Source organism: Typopeltis vanoorti, chromosome 12, assembly GCF_054136105.1.
Source record: "Typopeltis vanoorti isolate ZY-2024b chromosome 12, IOZ_Tvanoo_1.0, whole genome shotgun sequence".
NCBI lineage: Eukaryota > Metazoa > Arthropoda > Arachnida > Uropygi > Thelyphonidae > Typopeltis > Typopeltis vanoorti.
Genome location: NC_143560.1, coordinates 39,336,981 through 39,362,079, shown reverse-complemented (window position 1 = coordinate 39,362,079; position 25,099 = coordinate 39,336,981). Strand labels below are relative to the sequence as shown.

The 25,099-nt window shown below is 34.6% G+C and overlaps 1 protein-coding gene across 1 annotated transcript in view; it reads left to right on the top strand.

The window, feature by feature from the left end:
- The first annotated feature begins 2,745 nt into the window (after positions 1–2,745).
- The window catches only part of LOC150100719 (uncharacterized), a 102,639-nt gene continuing 80,285 nt past the window's right edge, over positions 2,746–25,099 (top strand). The window contains exon 1 of the mRNA XM_090401869.1: positions 2,746–2,876. Coding sequence (XP_090257995.1) covers positions 2,762–2,876 — 115 coding nt within the window. The 5' untranslated portion in view covers positions 2,746–2,761. The remainder of the gene's footprint in view (positions 2,877–25,099) is intronic.

Here is a 25,099-nt window from a genome sequence, read left to right as displayed (position 1 = left end):
TTTTTTTTTTTTTCATATCGTATAGGAGGTAAGGAATTATAAACTAAATATTACTGCTGTTGCTGTCCCGAGGAAAGTTTTTTATGTGGCGTTTCCTGATCATTTTGGGTAATTAGTATTCATCAGAAGTAGTGTGTTTTCTCCTTGATAAAAATACCTTTGGTGGGTATTCCCTATTTTAGCCAGATAATTATATCGAACTGCACGATTTTTTTTTTCTTCCAGAAGTAGAATAAGATGCTTTGGGATTTTAATAATTTGCACATTAAAATATAAAAAAATTAAAAAGAAAATCAAATGCATTCAAAACATATATCAAAGTTATATGTCTATGTGGAGAGTAGGATTCCAACACAATAATAATAATAATAATAATAATAATAATAATAATAATAATAATAAATTTGTCGGCCGTGAGAGTGAGGTGTGAGGTTCAATATTTGAAGGCGAAATATTGAGGGGGAAGAAAAATATTTTTTGTTTACATATAATCCACATATTCTTAGAAAATGAAAAAAATAATAAGTAAACTTATGAAGTAACTCCTAATGTATCAGAAAATATTACGGTGCATTGCTAGTCTCTCGCATTTCCATTTTTAAATAAAAGAAATTCTTTGGGTATAAATGTTCACTTCTTTGTGACTTTCTTCTATCATTTTGAAGCATACATCAAAATAATGAAAAACAATCATATTTTGAGATTTTTGAAAAACTTTTAAAGCCACTTTCAGTGATGCTTTGTTAAAATTTACACAATAATAATAAAGGTTTTTTTTTTCACATTATCAGTGAAGCAGTAATTTATAAAAAATAAATAAATAAATAAAAAGCCTCAGAATAATTAACCAAATGATTTATAAACTATTAGGATTTTCCCAGTATCTGAGACCCTGGCTCACCAAAATGCGGGACCTTCGGGAACTCTCGCTACATTCTCGAATCTTGAGGAACTGGTTTTCCTTTAAGATTGCTCTGATGTTGCTCAACCATCGCGCGCGCGCGCACACACAAAATTCTTTAGAACTATTTCCTCGGCTCGGCTTAGCCTGAGCAACGGATAGGAAACTTCCGTTTTAATGAGCATTTAATGTGCTGGTATCGCAATAGGATGGAAGGAATAATCGGAATATGAAGCATTCTTTCTAAGTATTTTGTTTTTAAATGGAAAGAAAAAAATATATTTAAAAACGCATTCTTTTATGCACGAGCATACTTGAGACCAGTGGCGCACCCTGAGGAGGGGCCAGGAACCCTTGTCCCTCCCAAAGAAAAAGGAAAAAACATTAGAAAAATTTCCAAAAATATTTTTTTAATTAAAATTCATTTTATTTTATTTATGTTGTGTCGGGTCTTCTATTTCTATACGAGCATACTCGAGACCAGTGGCACACCCAGAGGGGGCCAAAGGGCCCTGCCCCCCCCCCCCCAAAGAATAAGAAAAAAAAAACACTAGAAAATTTTCCAAAAATCTTTTCCTAATTAAAATTCATTTTATTTTATTTATATTGTGTCGGGTCTTCTATTTCTATACGAGCATACACGAGACCAGTGGCGCACCCAGAGAGGGGGGGCCAAAGGGCGCTGGCACCCCCAAAGAAAAAGGAAAAAAAAAAAAACAATAGAAAATTTTCCAAAAATCTTTTCCTAATTAAAATTCATTTTTTTATTTATGTTGTGTCGGGTCTTCTATTTCTATACGAGCATACTCGAGACCAGTGTCGCACCCGGGGGGGGGGGCTGTCCCCCCAAAGAAAAAGGGAAAAAAACACTAGAAAAATTTCCTAAAAATCTTTTCCTAATTAAAATTCATTTTTTTATTTATGTTGTGTCGTGTCTTCTATTTCTATACTACTTATGAATTAGCGATCATTGCAGATGCTCAGTCATAGGTCGTATGCAATACGTAGTGTGTATGTATTCTCAAATCGTCTACTCAATTCCCCCCCCCCCCCCCCCCAAGATTAAATCCTGAGTGCGCCACTGCTCGGGACATGTATAAAAAAATTAGGATGTGCTGAAAAATCGATTGGAGTATATCACACAAAATACTATATATACATTCGGTTGCAGTTTATGTACGGAAGCGACTTAAAACACAAAAAAAAAAAGAACTGACTGTTGTCTGAGGCTTGCCTCAAGACAGTGTAACGAGAGATCTCGAAAGGCTGATATAAGATGTAGCTGCTCGAATGTAAATTTAATTTTTGAAATATAGGCCCTTGTATAATTTTTATATTAATGTTGAGTATTCAGAAGCACTATCCAGTTTTCTGAAAATTAGAATTGTAAACAAACACACACACACACATGATTTCTTTGTATACACCAAAAAAAAAAAAAAACTGAGAGAAGATGCAAAGAACGATTGATTGTAAACACACACACACACACAAAATGATTTATTTTTGTATACACGAAAAAAAACTGAGCGAAGATGCAAAGAACGATTGCATCTTAAAAAACAAAGCAAAAAAAAAAAACGAAGAAAGAGAAAGTATTAGGACTACTCAACTTCGTTAAAGCAGCATAAAATGGACTTTCCCGTTTCTTCGTAAACTGTAATCACGGATATTCTTGAAAAAAAAAATGAATATAGACGACTACGCTCCCGAGAGGGCGCTGCTCGGTACATTGCATTTGGAACTGGAAATGGGGAAGTATATAAAGTGCACAACAGCGCGGTCGTCTGCTATTAAAATACGTTCTACGAAGAAACGGTTTAAGCGGTCGATGATCCTTTGCTTTCACGTTTAAAAGTTATGGCAATGCTGGTTATTCTGCCGGTTTTCATCTGTTTCGCATCAGTGGGAAAAGTGCTCAGCGAACGTCCGATAACTGTTTACGATGCTCTAGCTTTAGTTTATGAACTTTGTTGTAAGTACGCATTACGTTTTTATTTTATTTTATTTTTTTTTAAAATTAGATAACCTGAATTTTTCAGATAATAGAAAACATTAAAACGGTGTCTGATAATGTTTTATTTTGTATGTTTTTAATGTACTGGAGAACTCGTTATAATTCTTGAAATGTTATTTGTATTTAAAACTTATTCAAATTTAGATTAAATGTTTGTTTTACTCATTGTGGCATTGTTTTGTGCGTCTATTGAGTGTTAGCTAATGTGACTAATTAGAGCGTAATAAAATGGATATCAAGTGGGTTTTAATTTCATGTTTTGTAACTAAGAACATTAAGTAAGAGATGGTTGCTTCCCAACCGTTTCTCAAAGTGATGGAGAAATCCATTAATGACTAGTTCTGCTTTATCCTCAAGCTCATTACTTATATTCGACAATACAAATTCTTGTGAATAATAAACCACCGCGATCTCTTCGCCTAAGTTAATTTCTAGACGAATACTGTAGAAAAATTCCAGTACTTCAAGGAATTGAAATTTTCAGAAACGTTGAGAGTTGAAACATTGACACTCTCAGAGGCGTTCGGTCGTAGTTGTCACAAACTTTTTTGCGGCAGTTTTCCTATGTTTTTTTTTTTGTACAGGAAGATGTCAGTTTTCTTTGACCGTGCTATGAAGTACAGTGGTAGTAGGAGTGCTTTATCTTTTAGCACTGAAGATGGTTTATTGGGTCCATTCTTTTATGCCCACTATTGCAATCACAGTTCTTCTGATTATTGCACTCTGCATCCTTCTCACTGTTTTGGATAGTAAAAAGGATGGCCTCTAGAGTTAACTGCACGTTAACTTCCATTTGATTCTGTTGACCAATAAGGTTTTGTGCTAGCAAAGCCTAATTTTTAAAACTTAACTTTTTCCCTTGTCTTTTTTTTTTTTTTTTTTTTTTAAGTAACCTCCTCAAGTGCATCTGGAATCATATTGACCTCCCCCCCCCTTGTGATGTCATAATGACGGTTTTTTTTTTAAAACTCTCAGCATTATGCATCAATAAAATTCACCTTGTATAAGTTCGATACCCACCGACTTTGAATATTTTTCTTGATTTGGAATTGGCTTCTCCGTTGGAACCAAGAAAATATTTTCTCTTTGTTGCCGTTCTAATGTTTGCTGCAGTCGATCATAGCATGTTCTACCCTTGTTCAACTTTCTTTAATTGATCTTCTCTTTTCCTGAACCATTGACCCTATTTTTCCATATTCGAATGTGGCATGTTTATATAAAAAATAGTGAACAAACTTTCATGGATGTCTTGTAAGAAACTAACATGCTCGATTAAAGATCACAGAATTGTCTACATAATCTTCAAAATATTTTTGTGCTCAGTTACAAAAAATACAATAACCAACACACAAGAAAATTGTTTAAATCGGAGATCCTCAATAGTGCAGTCCAAGAATGGGAACGTTCCCTTGATTAGAAAAACCGAGTTCGAATTCTATTCTGAATATTTCATCCAGGATCCTTGGTTCTGGAAGAAATAAGGAGCATGTTAGCAAAGCTTATTTTCGGCAATGGCACAGTGAGTTGACAGTCATTAGTCTGTCATTCCTTAGGTAATGGCGATGTCTTTTTTTTTTCTTTGCGTGATGCAACAAATGTCTTACGCTGTAGATGAATTGTACCTTTTCAGGAAAAAACTAAGGAATCCAAGACCATTTATTCAGTAAAGTACACTTGAAAAAGAAAAAAAAAACTGAAATAAACCCAAAGAATTAATTAAATTACCCCGCTATTCTAAATGGCTTCAAGTTGCAATTACAGCCAAAGGTCGGTGGAATTGCTTTTCATATAGTCTGGAGAAAACTTGTCTCTGACGTAAACAGACGTAAATTCTGTACAGTGAGAACCTTGCATATTTGCAGGCGTCATTCGTTTGTATTTTACTACGACATCGATAACTGCAAGGACACAAAATAACGTCCTGCGGACATAATTAAGCTTTACTGATTCCAGTCATTCAACATCTCTACCGGTTTTTAAATTGGAATAAAAATTTTAAAATGTAGCCTTTGTCTTTACGATTTCTTCAAAAGTTATCATTATGTGCATTTAACCTACTCTCCAGTATACACAACTTCTAATTAAGATTGACCGGTTATATCTGACGTCAAATAAGTGATCATTGCGTGTTGTAAAGCTACGCCCTAAAATCTCACTTAATACGTTCATTAAATGTGTAACACGTAAAAAATATTTCTCTTAACACCTATTGCACACCACTGGTTACCAACAACGATTTGGAATGGCCCAATGACTTTCTTTTCTTTCTTTCTTTTTTTTTTTTTTTTTACTGTTTATCCAGCTGACGTCTAACTTTTTTTTTTTTTTTTAAATCATGAAGTCACTGCTGTGCTCAGTATTATTAAACGACTTATTCTTTTTAATACTTTGATATAATCAACAAAAATGTTCACTGTTACTGCCTAGCGGGTGAAAGCGAACATTTATAAGTTCAGAACATATATATAAACTTATTTTGCTATTAGCAGCACCACTCCATCAAACTTAAAAGCGTAAGTTAATGGGATCTTTCCAGATCCCAAGTCAGTGTTCTTGGCATAGATTGTGTATTTTATTGAAGCTTAATTTTTTAATTAAACATTAAGAAAGTTGAGGTAGTTATCCTCAAAATTACTGGACAAAACGGTGTTTCCTTTGACTCATTTTCAGTTGCTTTCCTCATCGCTACGGTCTAGAAGTAAATACAAATAATTTGTATTTACTTGTAATAAATAATTTGTAATATATATATAGATCTATAGATATAGATTTGATTTTTTTGTTAGAAGAAAATCTCCTGTATATCTTTCAGAGAGTTGACTTTCAAATTGTGATTGGAATTACGGTCGGGTTAATGGGTCCTTTCTAACTAGCCGGTCTCCACACACACACACAAAAAAAAACCTTTCGAGGTCAAGCACCTTATCTACGTGGTGTCAGGAAGAAATTCTTGACATGTATAGCAGTGTTTATTAATAGCGAAGGTGTTGCTTTGTGGCATACTAACATCACTTCGGAGACGAGTTTCCCAGAATTCTCGGACGAGACATGATATGAAACCAAAGTATGTTCGAACAATGGAAGAATCTGCGGTTAGACGAAAATCCCTTTTGTTGAAATGAATAGTTAAGTCTAAATGCACGTTGTGGTTCTAATAACCCGACAATCATATTCTTGAGCTTTACAAAACACTAAAATTTCAGTTAGATAATGATCTTATTAAAATTGGTGAGAGTTAAGTTTTTGAAACATAACTGTTAATTATTTCAATTGTAAAACTTTTTTAAAGAAAAGCTGAATATTATGAAATGTTTATCTACGATTTGGTGATGCAGAGATCTTTTATTGGTAAGAGTAATAAAGGAAATTATCTGGAAAACCATTTCCAATATCTGTCAGTTAAGGAAATTGCAATTATTTTGTAATTCAGAATATACAGGGTGTTCGGGATAAATTTGACAGTTTCGTAAGGAAAAAGAAAATCTTCTTTGTATCTATTAAATTTAATGAATTGACAAAAAAACATTACAGGCAGAGTTAATTACAATACTATCAACAAGATTTACTCAAAATAACCACCATTAGCATCGATCACAGCTTCAATTCTGCTTCGGAACCTCGAACAAGCTGATGCTACAGTCTCCCTGGGAAGGGCCGCAAAAACTGTTTTAATTTTATCCATTAACTGGGCTTTTGTATTACTGGAAGTGCGATTGGTGTCTTTTTCAACTGCGCCCCATACAAAATAATCCATGGGGTTAAGGTCTGGGGAGTTTGGAGGCCAAACATTTGGACTGGTGAAGTCGTAGAAATTTTCAGACAACCATTTTTGACTTTTCCCAGAGGTGTGGCAAGGGGCCGAATCCTGCTGCCATACATACGGCCTACCATTGGCTACCCTTGTTATCCAGGGCTTGACTACAGTTAGCAACTCCACGAACAAAGCCCGAATTCCAATGCCAGGGTTCTTCAACACCTGTTCCTGCAGATTTGCGAGGAATTCTGCTGTACGAACGCAATCAGATCGTCTGCTAGGGATCTTTCTTCTTGCTACATCCTCGTAGTCACCATTGCAAGTCTCTAGTTCATGCCTGATTGTTTTTACTGTATTCAGGGAGCATTGGGCAGCAGTCGTAATATCCTTATTTTGATGGCGGGCACGAATCATCATGATACAAGTTATTCTCTTCCATGATTCAGGTGGGTTCCAGCTATCCATCCTTTCTGACATCTTGTATATGAATGAAGAAGGGTCCAAACTTTTAAATGAAGAGAAGTGTGTGTTAATACATGTAACTTACGGAAAAATATAATTAATTATAAATATGTCAAATTTATCCCGAACACCCTGTAAGTGAGGAATCGGCTGATATTTATTATAATTTACAATATAAAGAAGGAAGAAAAAGTATTCACAGTAACCGAATGTAGATTGCGAAAAGAAATTATGGCAAAATAATTACCTTCTTAAATATTTTTACTAATTTAGTTATTTTTTGTCTGGAAATGGAAATTCTATAACATAGATGGAATCAAAATATACACCCGGTAGGTCTAGGGGGAAGTGGTTGGTCTTTGGTAGAGCAGATAAGGGATGCCAACTTTTTATATGGTTTGTAACAGGAAGTAAGGTCATCTACCATAAAATTCGTTGGAAGAAAACAAAAATAATTAATCGCAGCAAGTTTAAATACGAAAGATTATTCATAGAATCTTCAGCAGCCTCTAAAAAACGTTCCTAACCTCAACAAATTTGGGTGCATGAAACTACCCCAAATTTGGGAGACTTTCATTATGAGAACTTCAGCCCAACTGCCAAGACTACCAAATTAGCCTGCCAGAGGGCACCATTAGGACTTTAGGAACAATATTAGTTTCTTGCTTTCTTCCTCATTTGCTTTGTGTTAGTGCCTGCGTGCACATACCATATCTTTATGTTCCTGAAGATGGCAATGTGACGTTGCCGAAATATAGAAGTTATTCATTAAAGCTACCTTTAATTAATATACTTTATATGCGTTATTAATTCCGTAAACTAATCACCAGTTATGTCTGACCAACGTATAAGCCTTGCTACTAGAACTTATGAAATAAGGACAAGACCGGATACCTAATACGATTTATATTGTTTATTTAGTATCTGGGCAAGAATGAAAATGTAGATGCTCATTTTTAAGGTTTTTTTTTTTTTTCATATACTGTCGATAATTTTTCTTGGTTTGTAGACTGCAGAGTACCCATTCCACTAGAAATTTTGTAATGCACATCGCATTGAAATATTAAGTAGCTCTTCATTACAGTCAGTATAAATCATTATATGTATAAATCTTTGTTTTTTAAAGTATTTTGTCTATTTTTATTATTTCTATTCAATATAGCCTAATAATGCATCTCCGACCCCTGAAGAACTTTCGGTTCTTAAGGAGCCGGACAATCCTATGAGTTTTCACAATGTTAGTCTGCGCTTTTCTTGCAAAGAAATGCGCCCCACATTCTGGAAAGCTTATTAAAGAAGAGGAGAATAAACACCCCCTCCTTCCCTCCTCTCTAAATAAGACAGACAGACACACACACACACACACTTGGATTCGTCATGGATAAACACTATTAAGCGGTGCAACCGACATAATAATAAAGATAAAGTTAATAAATAAAGAAATAAAGATTGCTGCAAAAGTTTATACTTTATATATCCATATTTATATCCTGCTGTTGGTCTTAAGTTTTAAAAACTGTCAGCCTGTAAAGTGAAAGTACTCGACTCGAACATTTCGCAAGCGTATACGAACACAGCGTGAAATCCCTTTACACCTAGGTGTTAAAAATTTTGCGTTATTGCAATCTCTTACGAAATAACGGTAAACTTTAGTGTTACGATCGCATCCAGCGTTCCGACCAATCCCAACTCAGAAGTTTTTCTATCACTGTCCGAAAACTATTTTGTCAGACAGTGTTTTCTTTTGACAGGAATCGGGTGCAGGTGACCTACTGCGTATGTAATTACGGAGATAGGCGTATTTGTGTGTAAACTTAGAAATTCAGGTGTTGCCAAATGACAATATCCATCCGGATCGCTGATTTTTGCATAGCTTGTGGATGATATGAATGTAACCCAACAAATTTATACAAAGTAATTAATGCATATTAATAAAAATAGTTTTGCACTTTCTCGTATTTCGATCAGCAATTAAAAAAAAAATTGATCACGGAAAAATACAATTTTCACTTCAGAATATGGAGCACTATTAATGAAAAGTGCCGCATTTTTCATTAATAGTCATGAATTGTTTAAATTCGGTAAATAATTTAAAATTAAGTTTGAAATATAACTGATTTAACATTTTATTAATCTTCTGCTGATGAAGTTTTCGGATCTCAATATGTTACTTTTTGTTTCTAATAAATTAACGAAGAAGCTAACTGGGAACTCCGATTTAATTTTGGTTTTTTTTTTTTTTTTTGTTATTCACATAGTTCATTAACATCCTAGGTTTTCTGATTATATGATTTTTATTTCCAATGATTCTTTATTATTCCATGTCTTAACATTGGCCATATCAGGCTTGCATTCCACCATCTGTAAAATGCTTTTACTCGACACTCCAGTCTCAAAGGAAAGATTTTTTTTTATTTAACGTTAATTCTTTCCACTAGTTTATTTGACATGAAATTTGCTAACTTAAGAAAATCAACAAAACGTTTTTAGTTATTTTTATGGAACAAAAAAAATTTCTAACCCAAGATAATTTGACCAACAGATTCAGCAACTTATGAAAAACAATATTCGTAAACTCGGAATTCACAATAATTTCATTTTCTGTTGTGATTCTTTTGTAGGCATAAATATTTAATGCTTGTGATATCTGAAGTCCTTATTAAATCTGACAATAGTTAATAGGCCATAAGGTGAGCGTATTACCTGTCGAGTGAGGGTTCTCCAACTGTACTGTGTGCTTTGCGGGAAGTAAAACACGAGTGGTAAGTTTTCGTTTTGTGTCACGTCTGTATGAAATTAATCCATCTTCAAATAGAAAGTCCATGTCATAATTCCTCTCGCATTAGAACGCAGGTTTTCCAACTAAAAGGTACGTCGATTTTTCTTACTCTACTAGAGGTGCTATTTAAAGAATAATGTTTGGACTAAATATTTTCCCGATAGGTGACCAATCCTATAATAGAAAACTACTATTAGTTTTTGTTCTGTCAAGTTGTAGATGTCATGCAATATTATTACGTGACATCTATACGGAATCGAAGGACTCTTCGCGCGAAGCTACTCTACACTACACAATCCATCATTTTCACTTCAGTATTAACAGGCAATATTTTTCTTCCCTAATTTACTTGTTACCAGACAAAAAAACAAAGTTCTCAATAGGAAAAAAAAAAAAAAAGAATCAGGATAATTCACTTCGTTTGAAAAATCCCAGATAAAGATTCCTCTCGTCATGACAATAATCAAATCCAGGTCTTTTCCATTCAAAGAGCGCATGTCTGTCCCGTCATTCTTTCTCCTGCGCTAAGATGTCTTTTCCTTAGGTTTTGTTTTTTTCTTTGGTTCTTCGGTTTAAGTAATAAATTTCAAATTCTAAAATTAGCCCCCCCCCAAAAAAAAGGAAAAATTACAGGACCCGTTTTCAATCATAATTTTGTCTTCATGAAAATCTTTAAAAACTCTATTTTGACCATGTTATTTTTATATACATGATGATAAGCTCCTTATTAGATTCTAGACATTATATATACGCACTGTATTCGAAAAGATAATATCAAGCTATGTAACAAACAACAAGCACACTAGAACTATCTACCGGTTCGAATATTTATATTTTAGAATACCACAATTTTAGAATTAACTCAAATAATAATATAATAACACATAAACATAGCAAACATGACAATTTGGTGCAGTTATCATCACGACAATTTCTCGAGTTCCCGAAAATGATTTTTGATTTCTGTGAGAACTTTGTTAGGTCCATAGAGCTCTTTCTGCTCACCTAAGGTTTTTTTTTGTAGATATATAAATTCGCTTTTACTATTTTTAACACTTGTCAGACGTATAGGGCCCATAGCAAACTGGAAGAAAAATCACAATGTTGCAGTTATATGAACTTTTGGCGTCAGATCTTGAGTTGACCTCTCTTTATGATAGAATATTCGTCATCATGAATAAATAAAAGTAAACACTACCAAGTACTAAAAATAACGTGAATGAAAATACAGAAATAAACTAATATTAGTAACTAAAATCAATAACAGTATTCCTAATATAGTATCTCCGATATTAATATTTATTGACATTCGATTTCTGTCTGCTGTCTATTAATATTTAAAGTTGTTATCTTTCTGTTAGTCTAATATTAGACTAAGGAAGCTTGAAGATTTTCAAAGAGACAGACGAAACATATTGAATGCATTAAAAGAACTTGAAAGAGGTCACATCTCCATGTTTATTTGAAGCACGTATCATTCCGGTATAGTTGGAGTTCAGTATCGTTAACATGAGCACGTTTTGATGTAATAATGATATAAAATAAAACTTATCAAAAATTCTGCTTCCAATTTCTAATATTGGACTTAAGAAAAATTTGTTTCTAGGTTATTCAAATAATATACAGTATTGTTGCCAAACGTTGCGCTGTCTGATGTTAATAACATTTTGCAACAGCAGGGAAAGTTATTTGTTTAAAGAAAGAAAAGTATATCTACGATTGTATACTATTCTATCCTATCCTATTCCCTCAGCCATACGACTGGTGGGGGATAGCTATATGCTACCATACTAGGGAGATGATTATGAGCAAGGTGGTTGGCTTCCTTGCCGTAATATATTTTATGACTGTAGCCGTGTGTTCACGGGTCCGGTTTGCCTGCTTGCGGTATGAAAAACCCCAGATCAACTGCCGGAAAAAACCCTGCTGTCCACGCCCGGCTAACTTGACTATGGCTGAGGAAGATCCTTCAGCTCCTCACGTTTCCGACGGGAATCGAACCTAGGACACTCCTTTCCAGGTTCCGAAGCGCATAGCCACTAGGCTAACCGCGCGGAATCTTGTTTACTATAGACCAGGGGTTGCCAAAGTTATTTGCCCGTCGACCCCTTCAAGAGTTTCTTGACTTTTTATCGACCCCCTATATTTTACTATTATGTAATTATAATAGGACAAGCAAAAAAAGACGCTTATGTGAGTTTTTAGATTGTTTATTTTATAGTTACAGTGCTTATTGTATGTATAATATAGTATGTGTGTATATATATATATATATATATATATGAAGAGTTGAGCAGCGCTGGTAGTAATACCAGCGCTGCTCAACTCTTCAACATAGAGAAGTTTAGTTCGTGAATGAATAACGAATGAATTATAATATGTATGTTGATGAATTTTAGAACATTAAAGCTCACTTGTATATCGATGCGCAAAAATGAGACTGGGATCGAATACTTGTATCAGTAAATAAGAACCACACACGTGTTGCAATCTCGCTCCCACTGCGCCGGCCGGCAGGAACCACCAACATCCGTTTATTGGTAAATACGTCATTTTGGCCTACTCGATTGGCCTCAGTAACTATTTTCATGACCTTACTCCATCTTACAGGTCCTATTCATAGACCTGTAAGATGGAGGTACTGATCCCACGATTCACTCTTAATTGCGTTGTCATTACCTCCATGTCTTTTGTCATGGAGGTAATCCAAGTTAACCGAATTAAATATTACCCATACAATGATGTCTTATATTTTTCTGTCAACCCCTGAGCCCGAATCGACCCCTAACAATGTCATATCGACCCCTTTGGCGACCACTGCTATAGACAATGTCTATATATTACGATTTTCATCTCTGCCTCATTTTTCCTCCCCTCTCATGGCAATTGTATACATGCACGAGTAAAAAACAGAACTCTAGATTTTGGCAGAAGGGTATTATGTTACTGTATGTTCATCTTCTTTCTCTCCAACAAAATACTTTTATTGAAAGCGTATCGTTAACAAAGTGGAAAGAATGGTATGTCCCTCTTTAGAGAGAGAAAAAAAAAACTTTGGTTGGAATCCCGTGAAGGACCTTTATAATAGCTTTCAACCGAAAGTGAATTAACTAGTTTCTTTTTTTTGTTTACCAGAAACAAAGCAGACAAACTAGTCGGAGAAGACACCTAATTAACAGATATAATATACTGATCTCATAGCTTTAGGGCAATCAAAAAGAAAAAAACAATAACTGATTTAAAGAGGTAATTGATCAAGAAATGTAAGCCTGGACGTATATTTTTTTTCTTTGTTTCTATTAAATTGAGAATTATTGCTACTGCTTATTAACCGAAGAGTATAGATGAAAAGTTTGCCATCACAGCACAAAAATGTGTTTCCGCTGTTGTTAGATTTCAGTTTATGAGTTGGTTAGTAGGAGCAGGCGATAGCAAAGTTTTCTGCTAAACTGATTTTTCGGTTGGCAAACCAATTAAATTAGAGCCCACGCAGTTTACAAACAACACAGGGGGTTATCCAAAAACTAAGCCTACGCAGTTAAAGATTACCTACTTTTTAAAGTTTCGCCATAGGTTTGCAGTAACAGTTTTATTCTTTCGATGGTTCAAAATCTTTTTCTCGTTATTCATCTTTTAATCATTATCATAAACCTTCATAGGATGTATTTAATCGGTTTTTTAAAATGTGGAACGTGAACAAAATTAAAAATAAACACAAATAGAAGGAAATAAACATGATGAATTTAAAATAAAAGATGTAAGTCAAGAATTTGAAGACAAAAAACCAAATATGGCAATTAAAGCCGAAAAAAAAAGGGGAAAAAAAAATAGGAGATGAGAGCAAAAAAAAAAAAAAAAATGAACATGACATTGCTTCCTAGCATTTAACAAGGAAGCGGAACCCATTTCATCGTATAATTATCTTTCGAGCTGAACGGGATAAAAAGTTTAAGAGGAATTCTGCATATTAATTTAAAAGGTCGACTGCTTAAGATTTAGGATCAGCTATTCTAATTAAGTTTGCACGGTTCACATATATATATATATATATATATACACACACGTAAACGAAACTATTTCTCACTTTCATTCCTTATACTTTGATCCCTTCAGAATATTTTTTTTGAAATCTTAATTTGATCTCTCTCTATCCCTACCTACACAATTATATTTAGAAACACTGCACCACGCTGGTTGTGCGGAGACAAATGTTAGTCCTTCACGTATAATGGTAACTTATACTTGAACTGCTAACCTGTTTAGGAACAGCATTTTCGGTTTTTATTATAGTGGTTTAAAAAGTTTCGGCCCTTCTGCATTATCGTGTTGTGACGTTTGGCGTCGGTAGTTCGGACATTTTACTTTACAGAGGAAAACTAGAACTTAGATGGGGGGGGGTAACAATCAAAGTTCCATCACTGTGTTGAATCTTCCAGTGCTATAGGTCATGTAGAAACACAGAATGTCTTAAGGAATGATTGTATTGCTAAAAACATTAAGCATTTAATACCTATGTTTGTCATCTGCTGAAGATCGAAAAATCTTATTAAGAAAGGGCAAAGACTTCATCTACATAGGTACAAATACTTTGTACGTATGTAGATGGAGGGTCCGCGTGTTACTTAGATGCGACTTCTTGTTAGTACCACTCCCAACCGACCCGTCGCCTGGTCTGCCGCTGGGGAGGGATATATTTTTGACTGTAGAGGCGTATTGTTCACGGGCCGGTTTTGCCTGCTTGCGGGATGAAAAACGCCAGATAAACTGGCGGAAAAAACCCTACTGACCGCGCCCAAGACCGGCTAACTTGGCTATGCCTGAGGAAGATCCTCAAATTCCTCACGTCTACAACGGGAATCGAACCTGGGACACTCCTTCGGCAGGCATATGGTTGCGAAGCGCAAAGCCACTAGGCTAACCGCGCTGTCACAATGGATTCTCAATGCAAAGCAAAAATATTTATTTTTTGTTCTTCTTTATCGAGTCGAAATATGACCATCCAAAATTTATAAATATAAACTGAAGTCCAAAATTAATAAATGTGTTGTTCGCAAGAGTTACTTTTAAGTTAATTTAAATTTAACTGAACTTTTAATTGATATTTACATTAAACGTAGTCGCCATTACAAAGAGAACAGGAATTTTCAAACAAACACATTAATTCAGAGAAAAAAATTAATAATTCATATCCAGTGACCTTGCATCTCACTACTAAAATTGTTTTTCTTGGAAGATAGTTTAGTAGCTGTACAATAATTTAATTTATCTTACTATTATTTTGAGTTAAGGTCGAACTTATCATTCATGCTTAAGATGCGCTCACTCAAGCGTTGTGAAATATCCGTGGGAATTCACCACCCAGTTTACTCAATAACCAGAACCTGCTTTCCTTCACGCTCCCACTTCTTGCTCTGCCGAATGTCCGCTGGACTTCACTTTTCCTTCTGCGTAACATAAAAGGGGAAAGTGGAGGAATAATTCTTTTCATTTTCTTTCTTTCCATAATCAAGGCGTTCTACTTCGTTGGTCAGTTCTTTGAACTTGAATTTCTTAAATTCCAAATATCAGTGCAGCGTGTATTGTTATACGAAGTTCGTGTTGTTACAATTTGTTTTTCGTTTTTTCATTATATCTCAATGAATAAATATCGTGCTTCTTTCAGTGTCAGTCGCTATGTTTTAAATCATGCAAACTTGCATTGATATATTTTTGAACGGTGTAAAAATCAGGTTTGAATTATGCATTAAATACTGAATCTTTCTTTCATAATAGAGATAATGCACCAATGCAGCTTCATCGAATTTATTTTGTGACATTTATTTCATAATTTAAATAAGGAAACCAAATTAATTCCAACTTCATAACATCCATTTACTTAAAATTTGAATTTCCAGGAGAGAGAGAGAAACGAACCTAAAACGTCCACGATCTTTTGAGTGTCCTTGAATTCCGTAATCATAATTCTAGGATTAAGGTGGTTAACCTTATGCCTGTAAGTTTACTTTGTATGTATATTGCGTGTGTACTCCTGGCTGGTTTGCGAGGTGAAAAAAAATTCCGGGAGAAAAAACACTACCACTAATGAGATTGGCAAATTCACCTTCGATTGAAAAACTCTGACTTCGCGTCTTTGATGGGATTCCAACCGAAGCTACGGAGGCTCTAATTTGTTCGTTGGAAAGACGTGCTAAGAGTTTTGTCTCCTAGCTTCGGCGGTAATTCAAATCAAACCAAATGCAACTTCTGTGGCTAACTATTTTGGGGGTTTTAGAAACCCTTATGTCCTAATCCTTTTTAGAAGTATGTAATTCTTTGATATGCTTCTCAGTGATGGAAAACGAGCTTCCGGTCAGAGGAAACTAAATAGCCCATCGTTCACAAATTGACTTCACTGCTTATTCAAGTATCCAATTCGCAATACTTCTCTTGATACGTTATAATCGCGTACAGTTTAATTAACACTTTGAAATTAATGTGAAAACTGAGGTATCCGGAAAGTTCATCGAATGACAATTCGTCGAAAATGCAATTCATCGAAAAAACAGTTCACCGAAAATTTTAAATCGATCTATTTAGAACAAAAACTGAACCGCGCAGAGTGAGATAGCAATGCTACTTTAATAGGGAAAAATTATAGGACAATATGGTTTCTTATAGTATTTCTTGTCCGATAACTGTTTCATGTCTGTTCATGGGACTGATTTGCCTGCTAACGGAAGGAAACGCCAAGCCATCTCCGTATTATGCCTGCTAACTTACCTTTAGCTGAACAGGACTGATAAAAATTATGCGCGTCGTAAAAGGGATTCCAACTACCCAGGTCTTTCTATCTAAACTGCTTTGTTTATACCGACGGAACTACGCAGGCTCCATTATTATTATTGTTGCTAGTAGTAACATGCGACTTCAATACAGCAATTATTATGGGATGAATTTTACTCAGATTCGCTATTTGAAACTTTTACAAGAAAATGTCGAACCGTTCCAGTTTTCAGTTCAGCTATATTCGGGACGACAAAGGAATAATGTGTCCAAATTAAGTACTGTATTACAAAATCTCTCTGACTTAGCGGAATTAGTAGAAGTTGCCAGTACTAGAAGCTGTCTTCATGGTTCAGTTTTTGTTCTAAATGGATTACTTTTATCATAACATTATCGAAAATTAAAAATTTTCGGTGAATTGTTTTTTCGACGAATTGCATTTTCTGTGAATTTTCATGTAACCGAAAACTGAAATAACACTGAGTCGGAGCGGTAGACAAGCTTCTAAATACACTTTTTTTTTTACTTCTGTATAAAAATGAACGCAAAGAAACTAATATGCAAAAACACTTTTAAACCAGAGAAATATTCGAGAACTGTCTATTGATGCAGATCCATCGTAGATAATTTGACCTTCATATAATGAAGGTCAAATAATTAATAATGGGACCTTCATATGATATTGAAATAATATTATGTAATGTGACATCACCGAATTCCAGTTATTTAACCACGGTGCCTTCTTTTAGCTGCTTACTTTTCGCAGAAATCACACCACCCTGACTTCAGTTCCGAAGTCAGGGTGGTCATCATCATACGTATCAAGGATTTAGGCCTAGTATGGCCTGTTCCGGCCTTAGAAGTCATCGTTGAATCGTTTAAGAGGACGTCCTGGTTTTCTTTTAACTAATGGCTTGTACTTTAAGGCTTGTTTTGGTAATCTTTCTGTTTTCATTCTTCGAACGTGTTCCATCCATCTATGTTTATATTTTTTAATTTTTTCAATTACTGGTTCTTGGTTTAATTCTTTCATAATGTCTTCGTTTCTTTTGTGATCAAATAGGGTATACTTTGCAGTTTTTCTCATAAACTTCATTTCTGCTGTTGTTAATCTTTGTTTGTCTTTTTGTTTTATTGTCCAGATTTCGCTTCCATACATTAAGACCGGTAGGGCTAATGTATTGTATACTTTTAGCCTGGTTTGTTTTTGAACTAGGTTTGATTTAAATATAGAGTTAATTACTCCTGTTATTTTTAAATATTTTGCAATTTTTATGTTTATCTTTTTCATTTTCATAAGTGATCATACATCCTAGGTAGTTAAATGAATTCACCTGTTCTAAGATCTTGTTATCTAATACTATTTTAGTTCTTGCTGGATCTTGTCCTTTAAAGGCCATAGTTTTTGATTTTTCCGTTGATATTATCATACCATAATCTTTGGATATCTCATTTAGATTTAAAATAGCTTTCTGTAAGTTATCTTCAGAATTTGTAATTATTATTTGGTCGTTGGCAAAGAGGAGAGTGTTTAAGTTAACTGTAGGTGAAAGTTTAATTCCTTGATGTAAATTTTTACTCCATTTTATTATTATTTCATTTAAGTAGATATTAAAAAGAGTTGCTGAGAGGGGACATCCCTGTCGGACCCCTTGGTTTATCTCTTGTATATGATAGCTCATGATTTAATCTTATTTGTATTTGATTATTTTCATATATACTTGTGACAGCTTTTAGGATATTATTTGGTATTTGTCTTTCTTTTAATATGTTAAATAATATGCTTCTTTTAACTTTGTCAAATGCTTTTTCAAAATCAATAAATGCAATATGTGTTTCTAAATTATATTCTCTTCTTTTCTCTGTTATTAATTTTAGACAGAAGGCTGGGTCTATACATGATCGTCCTTTTCTAAATCCATTTTGTACCTCTAGAATAAAGTTTTCGGAATATTTCATTAGTTTGTTATTTAAGATTCTGCTGTATATTTTGTAACATGAATTTAGTATACTGATACCTCTATAGTTTTTAGGGTCATCTCTATTACCTTTCTTAAAGATAGGAATCACAATTGCTTTTTTCCATTCTATTGGGGGGGGGATACCAGTTGAGTAAATTTTATTTAAAAATAATAAGAGTCTTCCTTTGAATCTTGTTCCTGCATATTTATATAGTTCTGAACCTAGCTTATCTTCTCCAGGTGATTTTCCGTTTCTTGTTTCTTTCAGGCTGATTTCTAATTCTTCTTCAGTTATTTCCTTTTCATTTTCGTTAATTGTTTGCCAGTTGTCTTTTTTAAAATATTTGTCTGTCCACAGTTCTGTGTAGTAATTTAGAAATTCTTCTAATTTCAATTCAGTGTTTAATTTTATGTTTTCTTTGGTATCTGCATTTAGGTGTTTCAAAATCTTATATACATTGGGTCTTATTTTATATAAATCATGTTCTAAATTAGAAACAAATTTATTCCATGATTCTCTGTCTTTTTCTGACTTCTCTTTTAGCTATGGCTCTTATTCTTTTATATTCTATTTCATCTTCTAATCTTTTACTGCTTAACCATTTGTGATAGGCTTCTTTTTTCTTTTTGATTGTATCATCCCAGATCTTCAGTTTTTTCTTTTATTGAATTTTTTGGTCTTTCCTAAGCTTTCATTTGCTGCTGCATTTAGTATCCTTTTTATATTAAGCCATTCTATTTCTATTTCTTCATTTTGTTTTATTTTATCTAGATACTGGTTAATTCTTTGTTCATATAGCCATTGTACATTTGTGTCATTCAATAGTCTAGTTTTATAAACAAATGTCTCAATTTTTCTTTCTGTTCTTGTTACTTGTAGCCATTTAGGTGGTAATCTTAATTTTATTTTAACAAGGAAGTGGTCACTGCTTATTTCATATCCTCCGTGAACTCTAACATCTGGTGAAAATTTTGATGTCTTTTCATTTAATATGAAGTAATCTAATATTGATTTCCATCCTCTTGCTGCCCAAGTATATTTATGTATGTCTTTATGTTTATAGAAGGAATTCATTATTTTTAGGTTATTATAAACTACAAAGTCAATCAATTTTTTACCATATCTGTTTAGAGTGTGTTCTCCATATATTCCTATATTATTATTAATTTTCGTGTTTCCAATTCTAGCATTTAAGTCTCCTGCTAAAATTATGTAATCATTTTTATTTATTTTATTATATATGTTTTGTAGCTGATTATAAAAATCAATATTATCCTGTTCTCTTCCTTCTTCTGGGGCATATAAACCAATTATTGTTAAATAGCCTCTATCTATTTTTATTCTAGCTTCTGTTATTCTTTCATTCCATAATTTATAATGTTTTAACTGTTTTGAAAGGGAGTTATGAATCCAAATCATGACTCCTGCTTGTGCTCTTTGGTCTCTGTCGACTCCACTGTATATCGCGTTAAAATTTTCAGTTCTCATAGTTCCTTTTAATTTCTTTTTTGTTTTAATGATTACTGCTATTTTAAAATTTCTTTCATTTAATAACTGGTCTAATTCTATTTCTTTATATGCTATTCCTCTTACATTCCAGGGCCGTATTCAATGTCACACCACCCTAACTTCAGTTCCGAAGTCAGGGTGGTGTGACATAAATACGGAAATAGATATTATCTTATTAAATCAATTATAAAAGTGTATGAAAACTTGAATAGAAAGATCTACATTTTCACTTAAGGGGGGAAAAAGTCATTTTCATCGCTTGTGAATTCTGCTGTGTGACAACTTGTAGGATGTCCGTGGGATTGCAGCCACACCCCTAATTGTGAACAGAAGGAAAGTTTCAGACATGTCAACAAACATTGCCTAAGTCTATTTATTCTCAATTATCAAGGCTAAATTTAAACAGTGTGAAAGAAAAAGTAGTTAATGACGTCATACCTTCATATTAGTAAAGAAACGCTAATCATGGTAACTAGTAGTTGGTATTTAAACTTAGCGCGTGGAGATGTTGTAATTCCCTTTCGCTTTGTTAGTGATGGAAGCACTGCAGTCTGTTTCTAATTTGGTTTTCTTCTTTGAGAACTGTGCATGACTTTACACATCTTAATGTTATTGGTATTATCAATGTTTTTTGCTAACTTTAAAAAAAAAGTGAATATATTGCATTACTCATTCTCCTCATTCGCAACGCACACATAATTATTTCATGTTGCAATTGATTAAACTGGAAAGATGAGATCATGGGAGACAGTACATTTGAGGTCATCTTATTGAGGTAGAGGACAAAATAGATAGACAGTTGCTGTTATGAGCCTTTGGGTACAAAGGAAGATGCGCGTGTAGATAGCATCAGCCGCAGATTAACTCCATAAGCACAGGACGAGTAATTATTAAGAAGTGAGGGACAAACACCGTTTGTCTCTCACTTCTTAATAATTACTCGTGTTTTATTAGTGTAATTACACTAGTGCCCACAGTTCGATTGGATAGAGGAGATTATGGGGCATTTGATTAAATGCTGCATTCAGTCCTGTTGTGCGAACTGGAGCGGATGGGGGATGGATATGGGCTGCTGGAGTGATGGGGAATAGCTATTCGTAGCCATCAGAGATTGGTATGTGATGGGATGGAATAGGATAGGGCGGATGTCTGGCAGTTTTCCACGGTGATCTCTGCTAGTGCCGCTGATTTTTTTGTTTTGTTCTGCTTTCGATTTGCTGTTTTGTGTCGCATGAAAAACTCCGCCACTTTCATGAGACCTGTTATCTTACCTTCACAGAATGAGTGAAAAACCTTTATAATGGTTCTTCGCGTGCTTGACGGGATAAGTAAATAGACATTTCAACCATACCCCTCCTGTAGGATGGCTTTGGCTGAAATTATGACCGAAGCTACTATGGCTAGAGTTTACTATGTCTATTAAACGCTTGTTCTTTCGCCCATTTGATGGAATGATAAACTCGATGTTTTGGGAAGAAAAAAAACCTCTTCTACTTACATATGAGACTAGCTAACTCGCCTGCCGTTGAAAATCCCTTAAGAAGATTCTTCACTTGTTAGATAGGATTCGAACGTAGGTCTTTCCAGCCAAAGAGTCGACACTCTCTGAGCTACGATTATCATGCAGGATCATTTGAATATTGACAGAATGGTGGTTGCCTTTTCGTCGCAAAGGACTGTAGGGTAGTGGTGCACTTAGAGCTGGGAAATCTCGCGCAGTGTTGGTGTGGCTGCGCTTCGCTGAAATGGGCTAGAAAGTTGTGGTGATGTGCTGCTGTTGGAAAGATTGTGTGCTGAAGATCATGTGTCGAGGACACACCAGTGAATGATGGATGAGATTTTCTACCTCTTGGTATGTATATATTTATATTTCTTTCTTTCTTTTTTTTGTTGATAAAATGCATATCTAAGCATAATCCTGAACACTGCATCTCGATCTGGAGGTAGGCAACTAATGTGACAAATGTCTGAGATCTCCCTGTGAGGAAGGATTGCGGGATTTTAGTTTGCACGGTTTAGTTAATGAGCAGAGGAAGAAGGTAGCATGGATTATTGGTGTTTTATTGGTTGGATACGAGAGTTTCGATGCATGATGTGAGGGAGAGAGCAGAAGTCAACCATGGAGTTTGGGTGGAGTGTGGTTGGTAAGGATTGAGTTTTGTAGTTATATGGTCATGGATGAATTGAGAGAGTTGTGATTACATTGTTACTGAATGAGTTACCGAATGAGTACATGAGATGAGTTTGGGGTGAGGTGTGGATTGTTAAGATGAAGATTGGTATGAGTCTCCTGTAAAGGGCTTCGGACTCCATGAAAGTACTCGCATAATGATCATAACAAAATTAGTTGAAAAATATTCCTGGTGGTCAAAATGTCACAAACGTTGGTTACTTTAACTAGGGCACGAATTTTAAAATACAAAAATTAATTTTGTACTTAAATACTTATACTATTTTGCCTAAGTCAAGTTAAACATGAATAATTAATAATAATGATAAATAATTTGTGAATAAATAAAATCACGAACCAGGCAGCACTGAACTACTAGGCGGTTGCAAAGTCTTTCAAGAAGTTAAGAACTAAATACATTCGCGTCTCATTTTCGTGCCTGAGGAGCAACCACTGCATGCTGATTAATGCTGCACACCCTACAGAATCAAACTGAAGATGCAGGTAATTTTCATTAATTTGCTAGAACGCAGTCAGAAAGGCAACGCTTACGCACCCTTTTTCGTGTAATCTTTGTTCTTTTGGCTTTTATAAGAGTTTATTTTAGTTGAGGATGGTTTAGTTGATTTTATACGGAGGTTGCAGGATTTTTTCCTTTCCTCAAAGCATGCACGCAAACTTTTGAGTGTTCACTATTGCTAGACATATTTGACAAAGGATCAAAATCTGACCTTGGGCTTTGAAACGGGGATATAGAAAGCCATTTACTTTAAGAGAATTAAAGATTTGAAATTTAATATGATTGGGACAAGAAGATGAAATTAAGAGAACGTAGTGTAAAGTTTGAGAATACTACCAAAAGAGTCACTACAATAAGTAGGACGTTCACAAAGAGGCAGCTGTTCATTGTACAAAGCCACGAACAGACTATATCTCTGCTATTGTGTATAAATATGGTCACCTAGCTTTCGGAGAGAGACAGAGATGAAGATAATCTACAACATTAAGGAATAACTAAAGTAATCTTACTTTAGTTTTGGGTATGAAATGTTATGAGGGAAGATGTAATAGAATTTAGGGACGAATGCATCTTCATTTTTATGCTGCCTTTCAATTTAGAAATCCAGGGCCTGGGTTTCTGTAAGTATATGATAAAACAAAGCTCTGGGAGAATATAACTTGAGTTTGGTGGGTATAAAGAGAAGCAATGGCATGGGGAGAAGACAGAGAGAGCTGATAAACACCAAGTTGTATAAGGGTATGTGGGCAAGGGAGCGAGAAGTCAGCTTTGTGTATGGAGAACAGCGAGCAATAATTGGAATGTTATTGTCAGAATCTGTGAGTTCAGACTCAGAATGATATGTTTTTGCAGACAAAAACATTTAGGATAAACCTCTGACTTACTTTACACCATGGAGAACTAGAGTGATTATGATGATAGCGACTGATAACGGACAATTGACAGACAATAGGCATCTCTTGTGTTGCCTTAGTGATCTCTTAGAATTCTCAACCTAATGTAACTCCTTTTTGAATCCTGGGTGTAAAACATCATAATTTAGTTGTTTTTTTGTTTTAAGTTGCTCGAATTGCTTCTTAAAACATCTTTTCGAATATATTTTAAATATTCAGAGATGAGTAACTTCTTAATGGTACCCAGGAAGTAAACACTCGGCACTTAAGCAATGTTCACTAAAACATTGCTTAAGTACTTTTAAAGAGCCACTTCCTCATTATTTCACCACGTGACCAGTCTTTTTGTGTTTTGATATTTTTTTACTTTCATTTATCCTAAGTCATCCTATTATCTAAGAAATTATCGGAAGAAATATAGAATTGCGTACAGTCCTTAGCGATTAAAAATTTACAAACCTCTTGCTATATATTTTTAAAAATAGAATCATATATGTTTAACGTTGAACATTGAAATTACACTTTTTTTTTTCTTTTTTTTTTAAAGTCGGGACCGATTTTAACCTTCCCCTTGTTTAATGCAGTTCGTAAAATGCGCCAACGTGTATATTCGGTTTATTCATCCATCTGTCCTTATGCCAGCTATTCTCGGATTGTGGATTGGTTGGAATTTTTGAAATTCGATATTCCGGATTCTTACAAAAATTTGTCAAGCTACCTGGATTTCTGTTTCAATAAGATAACTTCAGGGAAAAAACATTTCGAAATAGGGCCAGAATGGAATTATTGTATAGCAATAATACAGGGTGTCCCAAAATTAACGCAAGATTTAAATTTAGCGCCATTTGTGCGGTAAAGTGTTGCCAACGAGAAAAAAAAAAGACAGCGTGACAGCTGACAGTTCAGGGTTATTAAAAATGACCACACACAGCGAAGAGAGTTCGTTGAATGAATTATGGAACAACAAGTGGAGGCTTATTTTTCGAACAAAATCATCTTCAGCGATGAGGCTCATTTTCATCTTGATGGCTTCGTTAATCGACAAAATTGTCGCATTCGGGGTTCAGAAAATCCACGAGTGATTGTTGAGAAACAAATGCATCCACAACGTGTCACTGTTTGGTGCGGATTTTGGGCTGGAGGCATCATCGGTCCATTCTTCTTCGAAAATGCGGCTGGTAAGGCAATAACAGTTAATGGTGCTCGCTATCGCGACATGATAATCCAGTTTTTTGTGCCTAAATTGCAAGATATGGATGTGGACGACATGTGGTTTCAACAAGACGGTGCCACATGCCATACAGCTCGAGAAACAATTCAATTACTACATGAGTCATTTCCTGGTTGTGGAATTTCCCGTTTTGGTGATC